This window comes from Photinus pyralis, unplaced genomic scaffold, assembly GCF_008802855.1.
Source record: "Photinus pyralis isolate 1611_PpyrPB1 unplaced genomic scaffold, Ppyr1.3 Ppyr1.4_LG3a, whole genome shotgun sequence".
Lineage (NCBI taxonomy): Eukaryota > Metazoa > Arthropoda > Insecta > Coleoptera > Lampyridae > Photinus > Photinus pyralis.
Window position 1 is genome coordinate 18,603,356 of NW_022170509.1, and position 10,498 is coordinate 18,613,853.

Sequence of the window (10,498 nt, forward strand, 5' to 3'; positions counted from 1 at the left end):
TTCTTCAATGGCTAATTGGAGTAATTGATTTATTTAGTACATTGTCAAGAGATCTAAGGGAAAATTTGTATCGTTACACTCACTACACGGGGTGTTAGTTCACCGGTATTACAACAAAATGTCGAGGAACCAGTACATGCATATAATTAATTGCTTCAAATTTTATTTGTGATGTATATTTAATATCTGTAACTTAAAACAAAGTTACAGTTGACAAAACGTCAATTTTTACTTCTGTCATTTTGACTAACGTCGTGCAATGATCGACGAAGGAATTATTATTCAAAATATGAATCAATCAGGTCAGTTTTCTTTACTTTTGCATGTCACAAGTGTATTTTAGTTCAATTGTAACAAAATAAATCGTTTTCAGGTGACGGCGTCAAGATTTGCAGGGTTTGCGGGAAGTCTTCCGTTTCACTATCCGTCGTGACGCCGGATGACGATTGCTATGTTAATGCGGAGGAATGCATGCTTTATGAGGTATTTTTACGTATATTTTATTGTTCAAATTGAGCTCAATTGTATTTTATAGCTTACGTCTGCAGGGAAAAGTTTCTCTATTTGTGAGACGTGTGAATCTTTCCTAATCCAATGTACAAACGGAATTATCAATCACTTAACGCGATCAAACGTTCGCAAAACAAAGAATTGCCGCTGTTGCTTCATGTGTGGTACCATAAGAAATATAATAGAGTGGAAACTTCGTAACACAGAGACCGACTTTGCCGTTTTAGAACGCATAAGGCAACGATTTGGTTACGTGCGTATACACTCTTTGATTCCACTTCCTTTCAAATGCTCCTCTTTGTAGAAAAATGAAAATGACAAGGTTATCTGCATGCCGTGTAGAGTAGGATTTCTTAATCTGCATCGAATTCATTCTGCAGTGAGAAAAACAGAGAAAAAGCATATTGTGAGTAATATTTTCAGTTCACTTAATATGTTACCATCCGAAATACAAAACCATCAATCCCAATAACTCCTCAACAATAGCAATTTTATTTGATAGTAGGTACTTTTGCCAATTCAGAGTAATTTTTAGTATTGTACAAACGCACTTTACGAGCCGCAAGCAAGTGACGTCCATTCAGCAACACATGAGGGAGACGAAATTGGTTCCAATTTAAAAAATGAACGAATTTCGGATATCCATCCTGCTAACGATACCAAAACTAAAAAAGAAGTCAAATGTAGTACACTAATAAAAAATAGCAAAGTTACCCCCGGAGAAGAAACGGTTATGGGTAAGAACTCATGGGCGGACAGCAAATTGGCGCACTTGACTCCTGCTCTCACTTTAAATAAGGAGCAATTTGATTTTATTGGAAACGAAGCATTTAAAATTCCAGACGAAGGTAGTGACAATTCGAATTAGTGTGTGGTACAACGGTAGATCTATGTTTTAGCTGAAAAGACGTTTAAAGTAGTTGACGTAGAGAACCAACACAAGACTCAATGTGTAGAAAATGATCGTGAACGTGACAAAAGTAGGTTTTTTGAGTTATTTTCTAAACACGTCGTTGTTTAACACTTTCTTTAGATCATCTACAGGAGAAAGTGATACCATCCCCTGTAACTCCAAGGAAAGGTTGCCTCAAAGCTTTAAATGCTAATTCTGCGTATGGTAAGTTTTGTACAAAAACACTGCAAACATTTTTTTAAATTAGATCATTCTCCAGCGAATCTTTCTAAAGTTGGTGAATCGCCAAAGAGCGTGACCTGGGACGAATCCTGTAACCGGATATATTTTTATCATCCAGAGCCAAGTGCAAGCATGCCTCCAATAGGCCTTGAGGAGGTAGATTCTCTAGAAGACTCTTACACTGACTATGACGCGGAGGAATCGGATACCTCTTATGAGTTAAGCAGCTCTGAAGAAGAATTTTATTCCTCGATTGCCGGCAAAGATAATAGAAATGCAAGAATGCTCAGTAACGAATATAAATCAAAAAGTAAAGGTAACATCGAATATAAGGAATAATGCGCTTGAAACTGAATCGTATAGGTACACATGGACATGGGGCTGTTCTTAACCAACCAATGATAACGTCTCATAAATGTTGTACAGAAACGTGCCATTTATCTAATACCAGTAAGTGTTAACTATAGTTCAAGTTAAAATATTGCTGCCCGTTATTCTTATTACAGATGAAGCTAATTTTGTCACGTGGCTCAGGAATGTGACTGAAGTATGGAAGGATATAAAGAATTGTTCATGTTCGCATAACCAAGGCGGCGTAAGATGCATTCAGGGTAACGTATTATTGCTAAAATCTTTAACGTAAATAACAGCGTCCCCTATATTTATCAGAACCGAATGCTGCAGGAGTTTCTGACGATGATGTGACCTCAAAGTACAGAACTCATGGATCGAAAAAACACTTTCATAGGTCGAAAAAACACATAAGCTTGTCAAGGAAGCAATCACAAACAGATTTAGTTCTTTTAAAGGACCAATCTTGCAACACTGACATAAACATCTGTTCAGGTATTCGTTGCCTTTTGCTTTAAATGCACTCAGTAGAATTTTTTAGACGGGGACCATTATCAAATGACTGGTGATATTGACAATGAGAAATATGTTAAAACTCCTTTAGTTAAAAGCACTCCCAACTTGTGCAGTGCCACTTACTACTATATAAAAGCAAATGCAAGGGAGTCTTACAAGAAAAATGTCCCTCTAACTCAACCAGATCCTGTACACTCTGCAGCAAGTTTCGATCTTCCGAAGACAAAGCATGTTGCTGACACCGATAGTACGCGAACTGAATTAAACTGTACCCAAACATCCACAAACCAACATCCAAAGATTAAAGAGCCTTTGCTAACAACTATCTTCAGTCGTTCTGGGAAAGGAACTCACAGTAAGTTTAGTTAAGGTAACCGACACTGGAAACCTTCACCCGCATGTTTTATAGGGGATCGACAAAATGGTGACCTAAAAAATCAACTGCCTTCCGAAATTCCTTTGGAGCCAGGATTAAATAAAGAAGGTAAGTGCATGAAAAAATGCCCCTGAGAATGATTTAAAAATTTTTAGTTAAAAAAATCTCCCCACAAAGTACACAGTTAGATGGTGCAGGTTATTCACTAATTTCGAAAAGCAGTACAACTGAAGCAAGGTGTAAGTCTATGACTCAGCAAGGGAAAATCAAAACCAGTGGCAACAATGAAACCCAATGTAATGTTGAGAACTCAAACCGCCATACAATGAACGAATATGAGGATCTTGCCCCACTTCTTGATTCAAACGATCAAAGAGTTGAAGGTAAGTGAAAGAAATAGATATTTGACAGTCATTTAACTTCAACAGCTCGAACGATTCCTGCGGGTGCTTTTAAGAAGAAAACACAAGAACGGGATCGTGATCGTCATGCAAAAGGCGATATTGACATACATCAGAAATTGGAAAGCCTTAAATGCAAACTAGCACATCCCAAAAATGAGGGTAAATGACAAAGCATTAGAGACAGATAAATCATGGTAATTTACAGGTTCAACAATTCAAGGAGGTTGTGAAATGGCACAAGATACTGGTCGTGAGATGGAAATGGCAAATGTAAAAGAAGGCGACGTGGATACTATATCATCTGATTCAAATGATCCAAAACACAAAGGTGTGGTTCGGCAATAGCAATAGATCAGTAAATCGTTATAAAAAATTTCAGCTCAAAAATTATTTGAAGCCATAATAAAGAGGGGTATTCCTGAAAATGTAGAAGAAGAAGAGACCAGCTGTGAAGTTTACTTGAAAGAGCTGTTAGCAGAAAGCCTGTCAGAGAAAGCGTCAAATAACAAACATCATGTAACTGAGGGTAATAGAGAATCATAATTGCAACTTTGTGAATTACTATTTTAACAGCTGAACCGATAGGCGAGGTTAAAGATGACAGCCCAACTTACGCAAGCGACACAAGTTGCGATGTTTCATTGGAACACGAAGCTATGCCAAACAAAATGGAGGAAGATAACCAGGATGACCTGAACGCAAAGGGTTGCTATTAAGTTTTTGTTACGAAATTATTTATTCCAATATTTTAGCTCTATCAATCATTTCCTTGTTGAATAAAATCCGGTCTTCATCTGATGTGGTTGTGGGCGAGTCAGGTGTGGGCGAGCCTGATGGTAACGAAAACACAAATATTGAAAACACCATTCAAACGTTATGTAATTTATACGTTACACGTATAGCAGTTCTTCTGAATTTATTTTACAGTTTCGATGGTGTCCCAAATGCAAGCTTCCAATAACTCCAATGAGGAAGAAGAATACATGTCTCAAACAGAAGAGTATTCTCAGGGGGATGATGATTGCACAGCATCTCAATGCAGCGACATGGATCGCAGTGACGATTTAGTATTCCCTCACCAAGCGGGTTTTCCAAAAGGTAATACATGTAATTGCATTGCGCTACCCGAAACCAAAACAATATTTAAAACTAAATGCTTGTTCAGATTTGCAAATATAACTCCATATACAGTATGTTCCTAAAGTCAAAACTATTGCTAACTTTCTTATTATTGAAGCTATGAAGAAATTCGCAGGATTATATTGGTCAAATCAGAAAAAACATTTGGGCATTGAGTCATTAATAGATTCAACTTTTTTATGTAACTCTCAGTTTGATGAGTATTAGGCAAATACTCTAATGAACTGTCATTGTTTTTACTGTGAGCATTCATTGTATTCCCTTTGTTGAACAATTTGTTATTGTCTTGAATATCTAATGCTCGTTTTTCCACACGAGTCCACATCAGTGGGAATATATTGTATGACATTATTTCTAGGTCCCAAACGTCAATGATCCAGTAAAAAATGAATGAAAAAATCGGGCTACAAGGCTCGACTGAAAATTTATACCTATTTTCTACAATCTTGTTTAAATTTATTATGATTAAAATATATTATTTACCATTATTGCGTAATTCTATTGAGCGATTTATAAATGATGGTAATGGAAACCATCTCTTATAAACCTGTGAACTTTCGGATCCTGTTCCGAACTAATAAGCCCAAATAGATTGTTTCCGCTTGTTTAGGAGGGAGAACCGTGTGCTATCGGTGATGCGGTCGGTACTTTTGTGGAAGAGCAAGCTTCTACTTGGATTCAGCCCCCCCCCCCCCCACTGATCAGAATTACTTTTTTCAAACTAAATTTTGTACTGGAATTACGAGCTATTTAAGAGCGTTCATTTACAAGTAATTTCGATTTTTGAGCGCCACTCTTAAAATAGCAAATAAATATAATCGATGGGTCGGCCAGCTGCAGCTTGATCAGCATCTGTATGTTCTTCTGGGCGAAGGTCTGATTCTACCATACCAGTGACCCATACGTAATAACTGGTATAATTATTTTAGTGTATATCCAGGGACCTTGTGACGTTGTTCGCTATTTTTTCCATTTTTGATTTGAAGTTAGGCGCTTGTGATGCCCAATTATTTACCTTCTCTCACTACCTGTAGTTGGGTGCCCTACATTGCAACGTCCTTTAGCTTTGTCGGCCCCTTTGTACGTGAGAAGAGGTTTGTTTCTGTTGAATTAACAGACAAGCCCTCTTCTTCGCACTATGTCTCCTCAAATTCCCTACGTACTACAATCACTATGTCATCGGTAAAGGCAACACTGTGGTGTAGCTCTTAAAAGCTCGTAATTCCAGTCCAAAATTTAATTTGAAAAAAGTAATTCTGATCAGTGGGGGGGCTGAGTCCAAGTAGACTCGGCCACCCCATAAGAAATGTTCGATACCTAGTGATTAAAGCGAGCTCTAAAATTTTAAGCCTGCGATATGAAAAGCTCCTAAATAGCTCATAAATTGGATACCATTCTTAAATTGATTCACAATGGTGGGGGGTCCAGCGGGGTCTATTGGACTACTCCGGTTCAATTAAATAAAAAATAAATAAACAATACACATACCAGTGTGATTATTTCGAGAGTGAATAATTTTGAAGTCGTTAAAAGAGATTTTAAAACATATGGTAATTCGGAATATACTAAACTAATTAAAGGTGCGAACTGTGGGAGAGCAAATAAATGTGAGTAATCTCAAAATTAGTTGACATTACGTACCTTTGTTCTTAATTGGACTGATAAACTAAACCCCCCTATTTACACGGATTTATTTTACAAAAATGTTAAAATATAAAAAAACAGCAAAATAAAATTTCACAGACTTTTTGAGGTCATACTTCATATAGTCTTTATTATAACACTAAACTTCATTGTGCATAAGGCTGACGTCCATTTTGGTCACCAAAGTAGCCAGATGAATAAGCGGCGGCACGGGCCTCAATGACAGTATCCGTACCAAAGTATATTGGTTGATTAGTTTGTGGTTTGTTGTGACTACCGACGTGAAACCTACTAGCTTGCTCAGGCGCAACCCTATGATTGCTTTCTGGTACCTGGGCTGAAGTTTGTTGCGGTCTAAATGATTCGGGATTCGGTCTCCGTTGACCAGGATTTTGATGATTTATGGGCCTTTTGTCCAAACTCAGTGGGGCAGGCTGTAGTTTAGTCTGTTTGTTTTGCTGAGGTTGCGAGGGTGTTGTGAAAATGGTGTTGTATACCTCTTTAACTTCATTTAATCTTCCCTCGAATAAGATGTTCTTGGTTGCAGTGTGATAGATAAAGAACAAGAACGGACGATCTGCGACGAAACGAGGCATTGAAGTTCCCATTAGTGGAATCACTATGACACCTGTAGCACCTGCTGCGGTTGTCCCTTTTTCATTTACTTCAATTTTCGCTTTGTGAACGATGTGGTTTATTTTAATTTGTCCTTTTTGGATGATCCCGCTCAAGTTGGCAGTAGGACCAAATATTTCTTTAATTCCTAACTGTAAAATTTACATTAGTTTGATGATTGTTAATTTGATAATTGCTTACTCTTTCTAAATCAGAAACCATGTCCGCACTGTATTCGATTTCGAAACTTGGTAAATTAACAAAGACTTCAGTAGGCTCTAACATATTTACAATAGATTCTACAGTCATAAACTTCATGTCTCTAATTAAGAAATCAACTGACTGTTGTTTGCTGGGTAAAACTACCAGCATGGAATATTGTCCATCCTGTAAAAATAACAATTGTCTACTTGCTTTGTTGTCTATATGTACATACCCCATATGGCAAAGAAATAGCTTCTGCGTCTAATCGCTCTATATATTTGTAACTGAAGTTTTCTACAATTTGCATCATTCGGGTATTTATGCACCTGTTCTTTGAATAAAAACATTTGATAGAGGTGCTGCCCTCGTCAAATTCGTTCTTCCACTTCCCTTGGAAATATAAGGCGTTTACAAGAACAATGGTGGCATCCGAATTGAAGTTAGCTGAAAACCATTTGCAGATAAAGTGGATAAAAACGTTGATTTACCTGGTGAGATAATGTCTGTGATAAGCCCGCGCGTTTTCTCAGAAACCCAACCATTTATTAATCGTGCGGCATAATCGTTCTGGGAGAAGTCGATGGTACGCACTTCAGCTTTATAGTGAGTTCTAAGAGTTCTCTCATATTCTGGTACGACGCGGTAGAGTTGAGAAATAAAGGCTCCATTTGCGGATTCAACGACTGTAGTTCCTTTTTTTGACTAGAAGGGCGAAGAGTTCAGTAAATGTATCACAGGAAGATTCACACATACATTAAAATCGTATAGAATACTACCTATGCGTTCCCTATTGATGTTGGAATCGGTAATTCGGAGAGCTCTGATAATTTCTAAGGCGCAGCTTCCTCTTGCACCTTCAAGAACCATAGCAAGAGTGGCTTTAATACTTGCAGGAGAAATAAAATAATTTTGCTTATCGTCAAAAGACTACGAAAAAGAAAACTAAAACCCTATGAAGCTTAAACTAGCACAACTTACATCCAATAACTCCATATCAAAAAAATTAAATCTCGAGTATTCTGCAGATGATGCAAGAAGTGGATCTAGTGAGGGGAAACTCGGACGTTGAGCTTCACTAGGAACTGAAAACAGAATTAACAATGACAAATTAGAAATAATATTCGTGTTTCTTTTGTACTAATGCCGACAGTAGGTAGGTATGTACGGAAAATTAAATGGAAAGCATGGGTACCTACAACTACAACATGAATATAATTCAAATATTTCATTTTTATACAAATTTGGTTTTCCCGATCATACTCTCAATGTCAAAATATACAAGAACCGGTTTATAAAAAGTTAAAGAATACAAAATAGTTGTAAAATGAAATGAATATAAATTTCTTTACCTCCCAATAAAAGAAAAGCCAGAAAAATCATGGTCACCGGTTTTACAATGCACAATTACCGTAATTAATATTACGAGTTGAACTAACGACACTTGTTATCTATATCATTTGTGTGAACTATAAGTTTCTACGAACGTATCAATGCGTTATGAACTTACTGCGATCGCACTAGTCGCAGTTTTGTCAGAGAACCTTGGAAATCCCGTGCTACTGGTAGGTGAAGTTAAGTGTCAACAACACACGTCATTTTGTATTCCCCCATTTTAAATTGTTTAATTAATTAAACCCACTCAAAGCAAACGCTCCAAAACTTCCGTTCCAGAAGACCATAACTGTGCGCTTTTGGTACAAATCTGCTACGCTGATTAACCATGGTCGGTAAATAAATATTATTCGTCTAATGGCAGACACGCCAAAGTATTGTGCAATTTGAATTAACGGACCGTGAATAAATGCAGTTACTGACCTATTTAGGACCAATGACATATTGCTCTCCCATTTCGTAATATAAAAAATCGTGCCAGTCATATAAGACACAAAAATTAACCCCGAGGCGTCGTATTTAAATCACTTGACCTTAAAGAAAAATTTCCCATTCGACCGAAACCTGACCGACATCGCTTCTCGTCGTTTGTGTTGACGTTGACGGTGTGTTTTAAAAAATAACTTTTCATTGGTGAATGCGGAAGTAGTCGTAAATGGTAGATGGACAAAGCACTAACCAGGCCATTGCGCTAAACCTTGTCAGAACTGATCCAAAGTATGACGATCGGAAGGACGTACTAAGCGTTGAACTGTTTGGACCATTTTGACTTGCTGCTATATCTCAATAAGATAAATTTTGGTACTACCTATAGTACTTTGTGTTTATTTCAAATTCATTTGAGATATTATTCTTGGTCATGGTCGCATCCAATGGATGCCAATGGAACAAACAGAAGAATAGAATCTTAAGGATCCGAATGATACCACTCTGGCACAGATGAACATTCAGAAAAATCAAAATGGCGTCAAAACTATAGGTTGAATCACGTATCCTCGCAAAAGATAAACCGCGTGTGAGATGTTAGTAATTGATTGCCTAGATTTCATTCAAAACCCGTCAACGGTAAAATTTATGCATGATACAGAATCATAGGTATTGTTAGAGTCGACAGTTACAATGTCATTAAATGAGAAAAAATGGGAAATCAGTAACGAAAAAATAATGTTCACGTGCACTAGATTTTGAGAAAATTATTTTTCTCCCTTCACCCTGTACAGGAATCAGAGGTCCTCAACGATATTTGGTGTGCTAGTTACTTAAATCTTTTTGGATGTTTACATTTGGTTCAAAACAATGGATTCGATTCCTTCTTTTGAATAATTTGTTCGAATCACCAATCGCATCGGAAAGTCGGAATGTTAAAAAATAAGAAATTCACGTTCTCCTCATGGCTGCACCTGAACATTTACTATAACCACGGCAACAGCTTCGGCTTTTAGAAAAGTAAGTTATCCGCAAGAAAATTATTGGCCGTGTACGACATGGACATATGTAAATTCAGGGTAAACTTTGAAGAAATAGATTTTCAGTCACACATCCGAAAGGTTCGTTTCTGAAACACGCCCAGTTAAAAATTCGATCCTTTGCTTCCTTACAACCAGGGTATATTCTAACGTGCAGTTGGACACAATCTGTGCAGTTGGAAATGAAAATGTGCAGTTGGAAGACAAAAAAATGTGCAGTAGAAAATTTTGTATTTAATAAAAAAAAAATGAAGAAAATATTATTAAAAAATTTGAATGTAACTCATAAAATGGAATGGAACACTTATTAATAAAATGTGAGATGCTGACAAGTCAGAGAATATCTTTTTTGTTTTTGTCTTCTGAGCGTCATTTTGTTCTGACGAATCACGCTTATTTGCAGCTTCTTTGAAAATTCCTTTGAAGTACCCTTGTTCTTTGGCTTTCGTAGTAGCTTTTACTCTATGCTGTTTTTTTTTCAACCAGTATAGAACAGCTGGCCTCAGGCCTAGGATCCCAGTTGGCGAGATCGGGCATATTGTAGTGGATATACAAGAACAAAAGACTGCTGTTAGCCGTTTGCGCGCCTGCGGAAAGATATAAACACGATTTCCGGACCGGACTCGACCAGACCAGCCTTGCCGGTGCCGTTAGTCCGCGTCGTTTGCAATTATAGCAAAGTGCTGAAAAATCCTAGAAAATTAACTTTTGTGCAGTTGGAAAAATTGCTTAGAATATGCCCTGC

The 10,498-nt window shown here is 37.3% G+C and overlaps 2 protein-coding genes across 2 annotated transcripts in view; one reads left to right on the top strand and one right to left on the bottom strand.

Annotated features, from left to right (window-relative positions):
* Positions 1 to 587: 587 nt before the first annotated feature.
* On the top strand, positions 588 to 4,866 carry LOC116166022. Its single transcript, XM_031480843.1, has 19 exons — positions 588 to 763; positions 815 to 916; positions 1,046 to 1,358; positions 1,410 to 1,490; positions 1,544 to 1,627; positions 1,683 to 1,961; positions 2,009 to 2,095; positions 2,152 to 2,256; positions 2,315 to 2,491; positions 2,538 to 2,867; positions 2,922 to 2,996; positions 3,044 to 3,271; positions 3,317 to 3,451; positions 3,498 to 3,620; positions 3,672 to 3,818; positions 3,866 to 3,997; positions 4,045 to 4,170; positions 4,220 to 4,390; positions 4,791 to 4,866. Exons 1-19 carry the CDS (start codon positions 668 to 670, stop codon positions 4,805 to 4,807), a joined length of 2,808 nt encoding a protein of 935 aa, XP_031336703.1. The 5' UTR covers positions 588 to 667; the 3' UTR covers positions 4,808 to 4,866.
* A 1,240-nt stretch (positions 4,867 to 6,106) lies between these two features.
* LOC116165414 overlaps positions 6,107 to 10,498 on the bottom strand; it is a 17,917-nt gene continuing 13,525 nt past the window's right edge. Inside the window, exons 9-14 of the mRNA XM_031479843.1 lie at positions 7,874 to 7,977; positions 7,649 to 7,822; positions 7,384 to 7,597; positions 7,128 to 7,339; positions 6,893 to 7,078; positions 6,107 to 6,843 (exon numbers count right to left, since the gene is read on the bottom strand). Coding sequence (XP_031335703.1) covers positions 6,223 to 6,843; positions 6,893 to 7,078; positions 7,128 to 7,339; positions 7,384 to 7,597; positions 7,649 to 7,822; positions 7,874 to 7,977 — 1,511 coding nt within the window. The 3' untranslated portion in view covers positions 6,107 to 6,222. The remainder of the gene's footprint in view (positions 6,844 to 6,892; positions 7,079 to 7,127; positions 7,340 to 7,383; positions 7,598 to 7,648; positions 7,823 to 7,873; positions 7,978 to 10,498) is intronic.

Coding starts and splice junctions, on each gene's coding strand:
- LOC116166022 (XM_031480843.1), top strand. CDS start 668: ATGTGTGGTACCATAAGAAATATAATAGAGTGGAAACTTCGTAACACA. Junction 1,962..2,008: donor ATATAAATCAAAAAGTAAAG/GTAACATCGAAT, acceptor TGAATCGTATAG/GTACACATGGACATGGGGCT. Junction 3,452..3,497: donor AGCACATCCCAAAAATGAGG/GTAAATGACAAA, acceptor GGTAATTTACAG/GTTCAACAATTCAAGGAGGT.